At 36.5% G+C, this 17,749-nt stretch overlaps 1 protein-coding gene across 1 annotated transcript in view; it reads right to left on the reverse strand.

The window, feature by feature from the left end:
* LOC149812393 (alanine--glyoxylate aminotransferase 2 homolog 1, mitochondrial-like) overlaps positions 1–17,749 on the reverse strand; it is a 41,550-nt gene that overhangs the window by 811 nt on the left and 22,990 nt on the right. The window contains exons 4-7 of the mRNA XM_089993320.1: positions 4,296–4,439; positions 4,017–4,196; positions 3,627–3,852; positions 30–143 (exon numbers count right to left, since the gene is read on the reverse strand). Coding sequence (XP_089849446.1) covers positions 30–143; positions 3,627–3,852; positions 4,017–4,196; positions 4,296–4,439 — 664 coding nt within the window. The remainder of the gene's footprint in view (positions 1–29; positions 144–3,626; positions 3,853–4,016; positions 4,197–4,295; positions 4,440–17,749) is intronic.

Below are 17,749 nucleotides of genomic sequence, written 5' to 3' on the forward strand. Positions count from 1 at the left end.
TTTTTTTTTATAAGCATTGCACATATCACCTTTTATTTTTTCAAATATTATAGCAGTTTCTGTTTTGGCTGGTGTCTTCAGTTTTCTATCAGTCACAAGTTCGACCCCCACCATTAAGCCTCTTCCTCTCACATCTCCAATAACTGCAACGAATTTAATAATTTTAACTAAATTGTTAATGCTCTTCATAATAAAAACCATGAAGTATTAGTACAGTAGCTGCACATTGCAATAGCCTCTTTACCATGCCTGTAATTCCTTCTATTTAACCCGTTTGTTAAACTAAACTAGGTGAACAATCATATAAAGGCATGGGACCAAAGAAACTAAAACTCATAAAAATAATACCGACTATCATAATCTCTTTGATCCCTTTGCCATATGGATGACATTGACAAATCCATTCATCATACAAATCCTACCAAATTTCATGATTATCTTGGTCCTTCCAACCTATTGCCAGTCAAAATGGTAATTAGTTTTCATTCATGAATGTCCAAATATGGGAAGGATGATAATCAGAAATAAATGATCAGATAAAAATTACCAGATGAGATGCTAGAGAGGCAAGGTCATCAAACAATTCACAATTTGCTATACAGAACATAGGATAAAATATGACAAAATGAGTAACATTCATCATCACCTATTTATGTTCTACAGAAAAGATATCCCTACAAAACAACAGCATTCATCCATAAAGATGGCATAGTATTTGAAATATGAAATGGGTTCTTTGGTTTAAGACCCCATATGTTTGTCTGTATTATGTGAATAGAAGAGGTCATGTGCGCAATGAAAAGAAAAAACTTTCTGGCTTTGTTTGAACTGCCAACTGTCAAGCTGAACAGTCTTCTATTAAAGCAACTGAAAAAAAATATCTCCATGATTGTAAAACTGAAACGTCCTAGGAGGCAATGTCACATGGTGGTACTTGCCTCTTCTGAGGACATGTAAAATCGAAATAAGGGTAAGCAGATAAGCTCTAACAGTAGAAAGATGACGGAGACCATCTTTCCTTTCTCTCCTAAGGGTTGGCGGTTGACCCCTACATAAAATGATCCTTGATACGGACACACAATATAAATATGTTTTCCATAATTGAGATATAAAATTGATCGATATGGCCTTCAGAAAAGAAAAATGCTTGGGGAGATTGATTTGGGATTTGATAGAACCAGCTGTTGTCTCATATTGGTAGTGAACTTTACTTGCCATCACCCATGATGGCAGCTCCTTTGCCTCTGTATGGTTATGTAGAAGGAAGTTTATCAATGACCACATGATTGGTGGCTCCAGTACATGCAGCCCCTATTTCATCTGAACAAGACATCCCCATGTTATAGAAGGATGGAGATGCTTCGCGCTGAGTGTTGAATGAGGGGATTGACAAGGACTTTGTTGCTGGAACGAATGCAGAAATAGATGGAAATACTGCAGGGAATTATGATTGTGTTCACTGAGAATTTAGCAAAATTGTACAGAATGAATCTGAAGATTATAGGGAAATTGTCTATTGTTTTGAAGAGAGCCAATAAGTATATTGCACCACTTCTAAATCACAAGGTGCCAATAGAACATTATTCTTGTAGTGTTCAAGTTTAGTAATGGCATTATGACTTCATTGCCTTATTTGCAGCATTGAAACTCTTGGTGTTACTTTAGAAAAGATGCATCAGTTTTTTGGGACTAATGTTTACATCGGTACTGGAGTGTTAAGGGGTTTGGATTTTTCTGAATTTGCTAATCAAAGGTGGATAATTGAAGCAATGACCATTTGGTTATGTCACATAGGTGCGGGTTTGGAAGCAGGTGTGTGTGCAGGTGTGAAGGATGCGACATGACAATTTAAAAAAAAAACTTGAATGTAGGGATATATATTGCCAGACTAGGAAGCGAAAGCCAGAAACAATACAGAAAGTGGAAGGGTGAATTAGAACAATTTAAAATTTATAGAAAGCAGGAAGCAAGGGATCAACTTGAAAGAAAAATAGGAATTAGAAAGGAAGCAATGTGGTAATCGAATGGAAAGCAAAAATGGAAATTGAACGAGAAGCAAATAAAGACTACAATACAAATTGCTATTCTTAAATTTCATGATTTTTTAGCAACAAAATAAATTTTCTCAAGGCTTAAAAATGATGGTTACCAATTTAGAGAAAGTACATGGCAAGTGACTGTAAGCGTGAGAGGAAGCACATGGATGAAGCATGTGAGAAGCATAAGAGAAGCATGGGAAAACCAAGATTCCCATGAAATTTTGGAAGGAATACCATGCTTCTAAAGCAAGTTTTTAAGAACCACACTTTCCACCTATCTAAGAAGCTTTTGGTAATACTGACACACATATGTATGTATGTATGTATGTATGATAACGAGGATCATCCTGCCCCCTTTTTCATTAGGTCACCATTAGGAGGACCCTTTAAAAATCATACTTTTAGGTGTTTTATCCTTGATCTGAACCAGTAGATGTATTTATCATTATTTATTTATTAACAAACAAGCTTTGATGTAAAAATGTGAATATTTTATCATGAAATTTTAGTACAATATCAACCATTGGTTTTTTGAACTCTTTAAAATAGACATCCGAGCATAAAGATGCTTAATCAAATACATGTTCTCTATTGAGTAAACAATGATAAGCACATCTAACGGTTCAGATTGAATATAAAACACCTAAAACTATGATTTTTGGAGGGCTTAACAGTGACCTAACAAAAAAGGGGGCAGGATAATCCCCTCTCTCTCTCTCTCTTATATATATATATATATAATGCATTTACAATTATACAATTATAAAGTTTTTAAGTTCTTTTTTGGTTAACTTTGCCAAAGTTAACCAAGTCCAAAATTGGACAAAAGTGATCAGGTGCGGGTTGACTTCATCTGACACATTGACCCCAAACCAGCCGTGTTAGGTGCCATATCCGCAATTGTACACGTCACTATGTCGACGTGGGCACTTTGGGGGTACAAAACACCATGTGTCATAGCCATTTGCTTATCCTTTTAACAATATCCACGGTGGACTTTTGACTAGGTGAAAACTATTTTATTGTCCTCTATAAGGAGGCAGGCTGTTGTTATTGGTGTGACCCTTTATATTCTAACAGGAAGGAAACGATAGATAACGCAGAAGAAAGATTTAACCGTTTAAGAGAACCTTGGTCCCAACTCAATGTTCTGCAACCTTTGGTCTTCAAACGTAGGTCATTGTGGTCTAAGAATTGAAATATGAGACAATGAGAGAGAACAGAAGAAAGGATTGAGAGAACCTTGGATCCCAAATTTGCAATCTCAGATCTCACGTGCTAGTATATTTGTATAAAGAGTGAGAAATGTGTTGACATTCCAACAAATTGGACAAATTACATAAGGTATCCTAGGTAGGGTATGTAACTGACATGTAAAACAGAGTATTATTGCAAATTAGCACTCAATAGCACATCTACAATATCAAAAGTGGCATCTTCTATGCCCGTCCAAGCTGTAACTTGACAACAAACACAAGGTGTGAATTGGTGCATGTAATGTAGATTTATAAAGTATCAACAATATTAATTTCCAAACCATATCCAATCATGACATAGGAAACACCAAAGACCAAAAGTGATGGCTACTTTCATGTTTCTGTTGAAGGTGCCTCAAACGCTCAAGCAGGTGGGAACCAACATCAGCACAATGCTTTTGACGGTTCTCCTTGTCGAGAACCTTCAGTACTTCAAGTCCACCAACAGAACAGACAGGGTTCCCACCAAATGTGTTGAATTGAATTTTCTCTGACAATACATGTGCAATTTCTGGTGTTGTGACCACTGCTCCTAAAGGTAAGCCATTGCCAATGCCCTGTTGGTGCCAAATGAAACAAACTCAAAGCAGGGAATACTTATAGTTGATTGTTCATTGTGCACATTTGATGCACGGTTTGACTAATTAGACATGAAGCAGAAAGCAACGATCATAAGATAAAACAGAACGCTATTTGCAAAATCTGAGGAAAAAGTTGAGACCTTTGCCATGGTGACAATATCAGGAATAACACCCTGTGTTTCAAATCCCCAATAATGGCTTCCAGTTCGACCAAATCCACTTTGTACTTCATCTGCTATGCAAACACCTCCAGCTTTACGAACAATGTCATATACCAGTTGTAGATACCCAGGGGCCAGCTCAACTGCTCCTCCAACACCCTAAACATAACAAATACTAGTTTTGCTCCAGACAATGTAATTAAACAAACCACATAAACAATAATCATATAATATCATTGGGTTATAGCAATTGTAAACCTGGAATGTTTCTGCAATGAAACCTGCAACTCGACCAGAGGTACCATAGTCGATATGATCTTGCACCTCTTTTGCATAACGGGCACTATCAGATTCGAATACACCATGATATGGATCTGGATTCATAACATGGTGAATTTCACCCTGTGCAAGTTTACAAATTTTCATTTTTAGAGAATAACATACAACTAGCTATGTAATCAAAAGCGCCGACTAGGCACAGACTAGCCCGCTTAGTCGGCCTGGGCGTAGGTAAAATGCCTAGGCTTTGCAATTACTAGGTGGGAAACTTAAAGTGTACAATTTTGCTGACTAGGCACCGACTAGAGTGCTTAATTGGTGATTAAGCTATCCTTGCCTAGGTGTGAGGGCAATTTAGTCATTTATTATTATTATTATTATTATTATTATTATTATTATTATTATTATATGTATTCAGTTTTTTTTTTGCATATATAATTATATGTGTGTGATTTGGAATTTATTCTGTGAAATAATGAATGCTTAGTTAGTTATATGTATACTATTGACTATGTTTATATATATATATATATATGTGTGTGTGTGTGTGTGTGTGTGTGTGTGTGTGTGTGTGTGTGTGTGTGTCACTTTACTTTTGGGATTTTTTCTGTGAAACATTGAAAGCATGCACAATTGATTTTAATTGATTATTTTTTTATATATGTGAGTGTTACTTTGTTTCTGATGATTTTTTTATTTTTGTTAAAGGCTAAAAGTGAGATATATATGTGTGATTTTTATTTGTATATATGTGTGAGTTTCTGTGAATTTTTCTATAAAAACCTGAAAGCATGTTTAATATTACTGATTATGAAATGTTATATATGTGTTATTGTGCTTCTGAGATTTTTTCTATGAAAGCCTGAAAGTATGATTTGTATATATAAATAAATAAATTATATATATATATATATATATATATATATATATATATATATATATATATATATATCTGTGTGTGTGTGTGTACTGATTATGCAATGAATATAATATGTGTGTGTATGTGTGTTAAAATCAATTCTTCTGCGGAAGGCTAAAAGCATATCTTGTGTTAAAGTTGTACATTTAGGTGTATATACTTAGTTATATATACCTATATAATATGTATGTATGTATATATATATATATATTTATTGTTGTAATAGGTAATACCTGTTAGGGGTATTTTTGTCATTTCATTGTTATGTAATAGACTGTGCCCAATAGGGGCATGTTAGTCTTTTTGTATTTTTATTTTTCTGTTTTTGTCTTTTTAATTCTAGCTAAGGGTACTTAGGAGTTAGGACATTTGTCCTAAGAGCTGTTGGGATGCTCCCAACAGCTCTTCGTGGCCCTTCTCTATATAAAGGGGATTACTCCCCTCTTTGTAATATGCTTCTCTCAAGCAATTATTCTTCTGTAAAGTTTATATTTTTTATGTTGTGTAGTAGTCCCTAAGTGACTCTTGTGCTTGTGTTATTGTATTCCCATAAGTGGTCTTTGTTTGTGCTCATTATTGTGTGTTTGTATGCCCATAAGAGGCATCTACTTATGTTTTTTTTATTTCATTACATGGTATAAGATCATTGGTGCTCTTGAACTAGATGAATACAGTGAAAAAGATTGTGTGAAGGTAGATTGAGTGATCGTGGACTCTCTTGCTTCAGAAAGCTCACCATTAACATTCTTCTACTCCTCTCTTCTTTTCTATGGCGGATAAAGAAATTGTAACGGTTGTTCCCGTTAAATTCGATGGGACCAACTACAATATGTGGGTTACAACAATAAAAAGAATATTGGTTGAAAAGGATTTATGGCAACATGTTGATGATTCTTTATTGGAACCTTAACCTATTCTCACAAAAATTATTTTGGGTGAAAATGGGGAGACCAAAGAAGAAACCCTTAAGGATGGTGACAGAGAAGGCGCTTTCAAAATATAAGAAAGCCTTCAAAGAGTAGGAAGTTGGCCATGCCAAAGTTTTAACATTGAGATTTGCTTGTTCAGAGATGCATCAAAGTATACCTATGAAAGTGGATTGCAGCTATCTTAATGACGTAAAGATGCCCTATTAGATAGTTCTAAAGGACTAAGAAAATGGTCTTTGCTTCAAAAAAGGTAGAACTTTCACCTCTGCAGTCAGTACTGAATACTGTTGGGCAGCGAAGCTTACACTTGTTCACTTATTATGACGGTTCACCAGGGCCTCTTTCCTCCTCCCTTTTTTGCTCACTCGTAGGGATCCAGACCCCTACAAAGGGGGAGGGGGTCGACTGAACATCTCAGTCATTGGCGGATCGGTGAGAAAAAGGTTCATTCCTCGTGGGCAAGATTCCGTGATTCGTTTTCCATCACCCATGGTTCAAGTAGCTGGCCTCATCGATTTCCCTGCCGAACCAAACGTTAGCGACTTAAGCTAAGAAGCCTATCACGAGTTGCATCGCTGCTTGATCGGCGGGGAGGAGCATTGTTAAAATATGTTGTACATATATATATTTATATATATATATCACGACACATACACATATATATATTAATTATATATATGTCTATGTGTCTATCTACATATATAAATATATATATATTTATATCTTTTGTAAATAGACCCATATAGGGGTAAAACAGTCTTTTTACTTCTTATCGCATATTGTATTTTTTCTCTCCTTTTCTTTTATTTCTTTTTTTTCTTTCTTTTTTATTTTCTTTATTCTTTTCCTTTTCCTCCTTGGAATGGGCCCCACCTAGGGGGACGTTGGAGCATCCAACGGTCATATTTATGACCGTTGGAAGGGCTCCAACGTCCCTCTAGGAGCCCTTCCAAGGCCTCCTCTTTTGTCTATAAATAAAGGGGTTTCTCCCCATTGTAAAGCATGCTTCTTTGAAGCCTTTTGAGTGGAATATATATTTTTCCTCTTCTTTTGGGTGCCTTACCACTTTAAGTGGTTGTGTTGTTCTTTTGCCCATTAGTGGCTATTTGTGTATGTGTGTGCTCTCTTGTTTTGCTCTTGGAGACTTCATCCGGCACTTCATTACATGGTATCAGAGCCTTGGTTGATAAAGCTTCATCGGATCTTCTTTTGACAAGTAATATCCTTCTCTTTCGTGCATTTATATTCCTCTTCTACAAATGGCCAACAAGGATGCAAAAATCGACCTCTCATTCAAATTGGATGGGACCAATTATCGCATGTGGGCGGCCGCCATGGAAAACAATCTCAAAGGTAAAAAACTTTGGGGTTATGTATGTGGAACCATTCCGGAACCACAATTGAAGTTGACTAAGTTTGAAGGTAATGAGGAAAAAGCTTTGAACGAAGAGGAAAAAGAGAAGGCTATTCTTGATTACTCTTCTAAATTAGAAGATTGGGAAAGTGAGCATGCTAAAATTTTAGCATGGTTCATGAACAATGTTGAATTAAAGATTTGTGCAAATCTCGTCAAATTCAAGAAGGCTAATGAAGCTTGGTTCTTTATGAAAGGCATGTACACTCAAAGAGACCTTGCTAGGCATTTCTTCCTACAAGAAAAGGTAAGAGCTACTAAACAAGGTGATATGAGTATTAGGGACTACTATAGTGCCCTATCCTCTTTATGGGATGAACTTGTCCTTCTCGAACCCCAATGGGAGGGTAGTGCTATTGCTATGAGGCAAGAGCAAATGGAAAAAGAAAGATTTTTCCAATTTATTCATGGGCTTCGCCCCGAATTTGAGCAACTTAGAGGATCCCTTCTCCATAGGGCCTCTACTCCTCTAAGTGATATTTTGGCCGACTTATGTCAAGAAGAGACTCGTTTGGCATTAAAACGAGATGTTGATGAAGTTCATGCCGTATCTAGACCCGACAACAATGTAAGGCCATACAAACCACCTCATTTCTTCAAAAATAATGGTGGTGGAGGAAGGAAAATCATTTGCCATAATTGTAATGAACCGGGCCATATTCGTCCGGATTGCCCAAGATTTAAAAAGAAGGTGGCCTCCGTTGGTGAAGTTCCTCCAAATGAAGACTCAAAGAAAGATGGTGACATAAAAGAGTCTCTTGCTCATCTTACCGAAACTCTTCAACAATTCATGAAGATGAGCTCCTCTCAGTTTTCTTCTACACCATCCACTTCCGGCGCCGCTATCTCCTCCTTCCCAGGTATGACCTCTTGGATTCTTGATTCGGGTGCCTCCTTTCATATGACTCCGAATGCATCACTCTTATCAAAAACAAGTCTCAACAAATTTAAATCTTTTGTCTCCACTGCCGATGGAACATCCTTGGATGTTGAAGGCATTGGGAATCTTGAGAAAATTTATAATGAAAACAAAGAATTTTTTGTTCCAAAAATTCGAATTATTCCAAAACTTAATTTAAATCTATTTTCCGTTTCCCAAATTACCGATTTTGAATGTAATGTCACTTTTTCACCTACAACTCCGCCTGTGTAGTTATACACTGCCGGTCCCAAGCCCGGATAAAGGAGGAGGGTTGCGGTAGGCCTGTGACAGCCAGCATAAAAACTTTGTCATATCCTATGAAAATGAACCAATATGAGAATTTCGTTGGGGCGTTCCCTACTGAGCGACGCGCTGTACTCTCTAGGCCCGGAGGCAGTGATAAATGTGCAAGGGTTGCTAGGTCGTCGCCCAGAAGCGACGCGTCACACCGGCGCCCGGGTGTGGTGTCAAATAGGCAAGGGTTCCCTCACTTTGTTGGACGGGTGGGGGTAAAGAAGTTAGTCCAAGACCATAAAATTAGGTTAGCCACTTGGAACATAGGGTCTTTAACTGGTAAGTTGGTAGAGTTAGTAGATGTTATGTGTAGGAGAAAGATTGATATTTTATGTCTTCAAGAGACCAAATGGGTAGGTGAGAAAGCTAAAGTGATAGAACCTTGGGGATATAAGATTTGGTATACAGGAATAAATAGGAATAGGAATGGAGTAGGGATTGTTATGAGTCGTCAGTTTATAGATAATGTAGTTGAGGTCCGTAGGAAGGGTGATAGAATTTTACTTATTAAATTAGTATTAGGTACGGATATTATTAATATTATTAGTGTTTATGCACCTCAAGTAGGTTTAGATGATTCCATTAAGCATCAATTTTGGGACGATTTAGATGGAGTAGTACAAGAGACATCTTATGGAGAAAAGCTTTTCATCGGCGGTGACCTTAATGGACATGTAGGCATTAGTAGGGATGGATTTGAGAATATCCATGGAGGCTATGGTATAGGAGAAAGAAATGAAAGTGGAGAAAGGATTTTAGATTTTTGTTTGTCCTATGATATGATCTTAGCAAACACTTGGTTTAGGAAGAGGGAGTCTCACCTAGTAACATTTAAAAGTGGGGTTAATACGAGTCAAATAGATTTTTTCCTACTTAGAAAGAGAGATAGGGGTTGTTGCATCGATTGTAAGGTTATACCAGGAGAAAGTGTAGCTACACAACATAGAGTCTTAATTTTAGATCTTAGAATTAGACAATGCCGCAAAAGGGATAGACATAGGATAGATCCTAGAATTAAGTGGTGGGCACTGAAAGGAGCTAAACAAGGAATGTTTGTAGAGCAGGTAGTTAAGGAAGTTGATTGGTGTCTCGAGGAGGATTCAGAATCAATGTGGAATAAGATAGCGGGTGGTATGAGAAAAGTAGCTAAGGAGGTATTGGGTGAGTCTAAAGGCGGTGCACCACTAGGTAAGGATACATCATGGTGGAACGAGGATGTCAAATTAGCTATTAAGGTTAAAAGAGAGTGTTATAGAAATCTAAGTAAGAGTCGTGATAATGAGAATTTGGAGAAGTATATGATAGCAAAGAAGGAAGCTAAAAAAGTTGTTCGAAACGCGAGGGCTAAGGTATATAAGGAGGTTTATGACAAGTTGGATACCAAAGAAGGCGAGAAGGATATTTATAGGCTTGCAAAGATGAGAGATAGGAAATCGAAGGATTTGGGTATGGTTAGATGTATCAAAGATGAAACGCAAAGGGTTTTAGTCAAAGATGAGGAGATTAAGGAAAGATGGAAAGATTTTTTTGATAAGCTATTTAATGATAGTCATGCTCAAGATCTTGGAGACTTCTTCATTCCTTTTCATGAGATAAATCGTGACTTCATGCGCAAGATTCAAAAGAAAGAAATTGCAGAGGCTTTGAAGAAAATGAAATCAAGAAGGGCAGTTGGCCCAGATGGTATACCTATCGAGGCTTGGAAATGCTTGGGAGAGAAAGGTTTAGAATGGTTGACAAATCTTTTTAACTTGATTTGGCGAACAAATAAGATGCCTAATGAGTGGAGGAAGAGTACTTTGGTGCCTTTATATAAGAATAAGGGTGATATACAAGATTGCACAAACTATCGTGGTATAAAACTCATGAGTCATACTATGAAACTTTGGGAGAGGGTGATTGAGTCTAGGTTGAGGAAGGTTGTCATGATATCGGAGAATCAATTTGGTTTTATGCCTGGAAGATCAACTATGGAAGCTATACATCTTCTTAGACAACTTATTGAAAGATATAGAGAGAGGAACAAAGATTTGCATATGGTTTTTATTGATTTAGAGAAGGCATACGATAGAGTACCTAGGGACGTTCTCTGGTGGACAATGATGAAGAAAGGTGTTTCTCTCAAGTACATTAGTATAATTAAAGATATGTATGAAGGAGTAGTAACCAATGTCCGCACTTGTGGAGGGGTGACAACCAATTTTCCGATAACGGTTGGGTTACATCAAGGATCTGCTTTAAGCCCTTTCCTATTTGCGATAGTGATGGATGAGCTTACGAGATCAATCCAAGAAAATGTACCGTGGTGTATGTTGTTTGCTGATGATATTGTTTTGATTGATGAGTCTAGAACTGGGGTTAATGCTAAGTTAGAATTATGGAGACAGACATTGGAAGCTAGAGGTTTTAAGTTGAGTAAGAGTAAGACTGAATATATGGAATGTCGGTTTAGTAAGCAACGAAGTAGTGATGGGAGTGTAGTGAAGCTTGGTGAGCAAGATATACCGGTGAATGATTATTTCAAATATTTGGGATCCATCATTCAAAAGTATGGAGAAATTGATGGAGATGTAAATCATAGGATAAAGGTTGGGTGGATGAAATGGAAAAGTGCTACTGGAGTGCTGTGCGATCGTAGAATGCCATTGCGGTTGAAGGGAAAGTTTTATAGGACGACTATTAGACCCGCTTTACTATATGGTACGGAATGTTGGGCTGCCAAGAGACATCATATTCAAAAAATGAGTGTAGCTGAGATGCGGATGCTTAGATGGATGTGTGGAAATACAATAAAAGATAAGATTCGGAACGAAGAGATACGTAAGAAGGTAGGTGTTGCACCAATTGAAAATAAGATGCGAGAGAATCGTTTACGGTGGTTTGGACATATTCGGCGAAGGCCTAATGATGCTCCAGTTAGAAGGTTGGAGAAATGGAAAAATATATTAGTTAAAAGAGGTCGGGGTAGGCCTAGGAAGACTTGGATGGAGATGATAGGAAAGGATATGAATGCGTTGAACCTCACCGAGGACATGGCGTTGGATAGAAATGATTGGAGGAAAAGGATTCATGTGGAAGACCCAAAATGAATTTCTTTTTTGGTTCATATCGCTGACCCCAATTGTTTTGGGATGAAGGCGTAGTTGTTGTTGTTGTTGTTGTTGTTGTTGTCACTTTTTCACCTACCCATTGCTATGTGCAGGATCTCCGGTCCGGGAAGCGGATTGGGCAAGGCCATAGAAGAGGGGATCTTTATTATATGGATTTTTTGTCATTGCCAACCAAATCATTTTGTAATCATGTTCAATCCAAAGATATTGAGACTTAGCATAAAAGACTTGGACATCCTAGTGTTTCTAAATTGTATCTCTTTCCTTTTTTGGAAAAATTTTGTAATACAAATACATTCACATGCAATGATTGTATCCTTGGAAAAATTCATTCGCTTCCGTATTCTCATAGTAATTTTGTGTCAAAAAGACCTTTTGAACTTGTGCATTCCGATGTATGGGGACCGGCACCCGTTCTGTCCAAGGGAGGCTACTCTTACTATGTTAGTTTTGTTGATGACTTTACTAGATATACATGGGTATACATTATTAAAAATAAATCCGATGTCTTTAATAATTTTAAAGAATTTCATATTCTTATTCAAAACCAATTTCAAAACAATATAGCTATATTTAGATCCGACTCTGGAGGAGAATACATGTCTAAAGATTTTCAAAATTATTTCAAAACAAATGGAATTTTACATCAACGATCTTGTCCTAAAACCCCACAACAAAATGGTCTTGCGGAAAGAAAACATAGACATTTAATTGAAACTACAAGAACACTTCTTGTTTCTAAAAATGTTCCTAAAAACTTTTGGGCCGAAGCTCTTCTTACCGCAACATATTTAATCAATCGTATGCCCTCTGCTTCTTTAAAAAATGTATCACCTTTTGAAAAATTATTCAAAATTACTCCAGATTTTAATAGATTAAGGATATTTGGATGTAAATGTTTTGTGCTTGTTCAAGGACAAGATAAACTATCACCTAAAGCTATTGAATGTGCATTCATTGGATATGGTGAAAATAAAAAAGGTTATAGATGCTATGACACTCGAAATAATAAACTCTATATATCAAGAAATGTAAATTTTCTTGAAGAACAAAATGGATTTGATGTTCACACATCTAGAGAAAACCTTGACTATTCCTTCCTATTTGATCTTGCTCCTAGAATTGAAACACCAGATGCAAGTACTTGCGATGATACTTGTGATGGCATCTCCCATCATAATGATATACTTCAGCATGGTAATGATTCTCAAGTTGAGAATCTTAATGAAATGAATGTATATACCCGGCGGTCAGGAATTGAACATCAACCTGCTCTTGAAAGATATTCTCAAGATCTCTCATTAGAAGAACCTATTAATGCACCTAGGAGATCTTCTCGTAATAGTAGACCTCCACAAAAATTTGTATCTTATGAATCTTTCTCACCTAATTATAGGGTTTGTCTCATGTTAATTCATTCATATCATGAGCCTACTTCCTTTAAAGAAGCTAAAGATCATCCACATTGGATTGAAGCAATGAAAGTTGAATTAGAGGCTCTTAACAAAGCTCAAACTTGGAGTATTATTCCCCAACCATCAGGAAAAAAGGCAATTGGGTGTAGATGGGTATATAAAGTTAAAATCAAGTGTGATGGATCTCTTGAGAGATACAAGGCTCGTTTGGTTGCAAAAGGCTATGCCCAAGAATATGGAATTGATTATGAGGAAACCTTTGCTCCCGTAGCTAGGATGACTAGTGTGAGAACTTTAATTGCCTTAGCCTCCATTAAACAATGGCCTATATATCAACTTGACGTTAAAAACGCTTTTTTAAATGGAAATTTATATGAAGAAGTGCTTATGGATCCTCCGCCAGGTCTTGAAATTGGTAAAGGAAATATTCTAAAGTTAAATAAAGCTCTCTATGGTCTTAAACAAGCACCTAAAGCTTGGTATGATCTTTTTAGCAAAGTAGTTCTTGATAATGGTTTCTCCTCATGTTATACTGATACTGCTTTGTTTGTTAAAAATTCTAATGATCACATTACAATTCTGTTATTATATGATGATGACATGATTATCACAGGTAATGATAAGAGAGGTATTAACCTTATTAAGAATATTCTCAAAGAAAATTTTGATATGTCTGATCTTGGTTATCTAAGATATTTTTTAGGAATTGAAGTTGCATACTCTCCCAAAGGGTATGTCCTCTCTCAGATGAAGCTTGCCTCCGACATTATTGACAGATCTGGACTGACTGATGACAAGAAGGTGGAGACGCCAGAAATAATCAATGCCAAGATGAGAGCTAGTGATGGCACTCCTTTAGCTGATCCCACACCTTATCGTCAATTGATTGGGTCGCTCACATACTTATCCATCACTAGGCCCGATATTTCTCATGCAGTTCATAGTGCAAGTCAATTTCAGACTGCTCCCTCCACCATTCACATGGCTGCTGTCATGAGAATTATCAGATATCTGAAAGGCACCATAACAAAAGGATTATTCTTACCCTCTTCTTCACCTCTTACTTTACTTGCTTATACTGACTCTGATTGGGGTGGTAACCCCGATGATCGTATTTCTACCACAGGGTATTGTGTGTTTCTTGGAGAGTCACTTATCTCTTGGAGGTGTAAGAAGCAACAGAAAGTTTCACTCTCTTCTACTGAAGCAGAGTATCGTGCGATGGCCACTACCACCACGGAGATCGTATGGTTAAGAAGTTTGCTTAAAGATATGGGAGTCTCATTCTCAACTCCCTCAAAGTTGTGCTGCGACAACAAGAGCTCTATCTACATTGCCAGCAATCACACCTTTCATGAAAGAACAAAGCACATTGAGATGGATTGCCATTATGTTCGTGATGAGTTCCTACGAGGCACCATTCAATTGCCTTATGTTCCAACCGAGTACCAGTTGGCGGACTTCTTCACCAAAGCTTTGCCATCGCCTCGTTTCTTCTTTCTCCTTAGCAAACTCTCGGTGATCTCACCGTGTGTTTGAGGGGGGGTGTTAAAATATGTTGTACATATATATATTTATATATATAGATCACGACACATACACATATATATATTAATTATATATATGTCTATGTGTCTATCTACATATATAAATATATATATATTTATATCTTTTGTAAATAGACCCATATAGGGGTAAAACAGTCTTTTTACTTCTTATCGCATATTGTATTTTTTCTCTCCTTTTCTTTTATTTCTTTTTTTTCTTTCTTTTTTATTTTCTTTATTCTTTTCCTTTTCCTCCTTGGAATGGGCCCCACCTAGGGGGACGTTGGAGCATCCAACGGTCATATTTATGACCGTTGGAAGGGCTCCAACGTCCCTCTAGGAGCCCTTCCAAGGCCTCCTCTTTTGTCTATAAATAAAGGGGTTTCTCCCCATTGTAAAGCATGCTTCTTTGAAGCCTTTTGAGTGGAATATATATTTTTCCTCTTCTTTTGGGTGCCTTACCACTTTAAGTGGTTGTGTTGTTCTTTTGCCCATTAGTGGCTATTTGTGTATGTGCGTGCTCTCTTGTTTTGCTCTTGGAGACTTCATCCGGCACTTCATTACAAGCATCTCATCAAAGGTTGGGGCAAAGGATCAAGCGCTTTGTCTGTCTCCCAGTAAGCCTTGGCTAAACCTTGAAAAGATTAATGCTATCCCTTTTTATGGGAAGTATGTGTGAAGAGCCATGTGAGAATATACTAGAATTCGAAAGAGCTATAAAGCATTGGTCTTCATCAAGCAAACCAACACGCAAAAGGATGTCGCTCATAAATGAGATTTGCATGATAGAATCTATAATTGTAAACACGTTGATAAAAGTGTTAGAGAGCACTATGGAACTTTCAAAAGGTTTTGGGGCCAAATAGAGCCTATTTGATTTCTTCTAAGGAGAAATCAAATCCTTGAAGAGCAATTCTTCCAATTCATGAAGGGGTTTAGACCTGAATTTGAACAAGTTTGGATCACTATCATGGGAGAAAGAAAATTATTGGCCATTTCCAATGAAAGAAGGGTGCACCTTTGCATGAAGTTTTGGCCAAAGTATGTATGGAAGAAACTAGATTGAAAATCATGTCCGAATCTAAGGAGACCAAAGACAACGTGTTGGCCGTTTCTAAACTCGGTGCCAACACAAATTTATGCAAGCCTCCTCATTTTACAAAAAATAACTTTGGGAGGCCACGAAGTAATGATGGGAGAAAGAAAATTATTTGTCATAATTGTGGAGAACCCACGCACATCAAGTTGTATTGCCCTAAATTCAAAGGAAAGGATAAGAGTGGCCATACTAGAAGCTTCTCAAGTGAACAAAAATGCAACCAATAAGGATTCCAAATCTATTGGGAATATGTCATTGTCCCAATTGGTGGAGGATCTACAACCGCTTTTCAAAGGCTCGTCCCCTTCAATCACGAGTGTCGTTTCTTTTTCTTAACCTCCCACTACGATTTTTTGGCTCTTAGATTCAGGTGCTTCTTTTCATGACTCTTAATGGTTCTATGTTATCCGATTATGGGACTAATTCAAGTAGATCTAATGTTTTTACCACAAATGGTTTCTCTCTTGACATAAAAAAAATTATTTTTTTTAAAATCTTTCAAATTTTTCTATTTCAAAAGTCAAAATCATTCCACAACTCAATTTAAATCTTCTTTCTGTCTCTCAAATAGCTGACCATGTTCCAAAACTCAATTTAAATCTTCTTTCTGTTTCTCAAATAATTGACCATGGTTATAGTATCTCCTTCTCATTAGACCGATGTTTGGTGTAGGATCTCCAGTCTGAGAAGCATATTGGGGAAGGTCATAGAGAAGGAGATCTCTATTGCATGGATCGATTGATTATTTTTAAGGATATTTTTTGTTTCAATCTACAAAAATTGAATATTCTTTTATGGCACCAAAGGCTAGGACATCCTAATATATCTAAACTATCCAATGTATCTCATTTGAGAAATGTTTGTAATGAAAATTTTTATTGTACTTATTGTATTATTGAAAAAATAAAAGTCATTCCTTTTAAAGAAAGAACCTTTTTTCGCTTCCAAACCTCTTGAATTAGTACACTCGGATGTATGGGGTCTAATGCCTATTACTTCAAAGAGTGGTTATACTTATTATGTGATTTTTCTGGATGATTACATCCAATACACTTGGATTTATTTTCTTAGGCACAAATATGAAGTATTCGAAACTTTCAAAACCCTTCACAGTTTTGTCAAAAACTTATTTAAAACAAATATTTATATTTTTCACTCTAACTCAGGGGGAGAAATTATGTCAAATGACTTTAAAAAATATTTAGAAACAAACAATATCTTACACCAAAAATCTTGTACCAATACACCCCAACAAAATGGTTTGGCCGAAAGAAAACATAGACACATGGTATAAACCACTAGAACCTTATTTCTAATCATATTCCAAAAGAATTTTGGGCCGAAGTTGTGCTTACTATTGTTTATCTCATAAATAGGATTCCTTCTACTAAACTTCAAAATAGTTTTCCTTATGAAAAACTTTATAAAGTTTTTCCTAATTATTTCATATTAAGAACTTTTGGATGCAAATGTTTTGTTCTTACAAATAAAAATGCAAAACTCTCCCCTAGAGTGATTCCTTGTGTTTTCCTTGGTTATGGTGAAAACCAAAAAGGATTTAGATGCTATGATTTAAAAAATAATAAACTCTATATTTCAAGGAATGTCACTTCTATAGAACAAGAAAGTTTCTTTGACTTAAATGTGCCTAAGAAAGAAAATGACTACTATAGAGAGCAGATCAAGAGATCTGTCAAATCAAAGTGATTTGACATCTTCACCATCTATTGCTTCATCCCACAAGGACATTATGGTCCTTGTGTACATTGTGAACGGTGAGGATG

This window comes from Nuphar pumila, chromosome 17 (genome assembly GCF_984573655.1).
Source record: "Nuphar pumila chromosome 17, dmNupPumi1.hap1.1, whole genome shotgun sequence".
In the NCBI taxonomy this organism is placed as follows: Eukaryota; Viridiplantae; Streptophyta; class Magnoliopsida; order Nymphaeales; family Nymphaeaceae; genus Nuphar; species Nuphar pumila.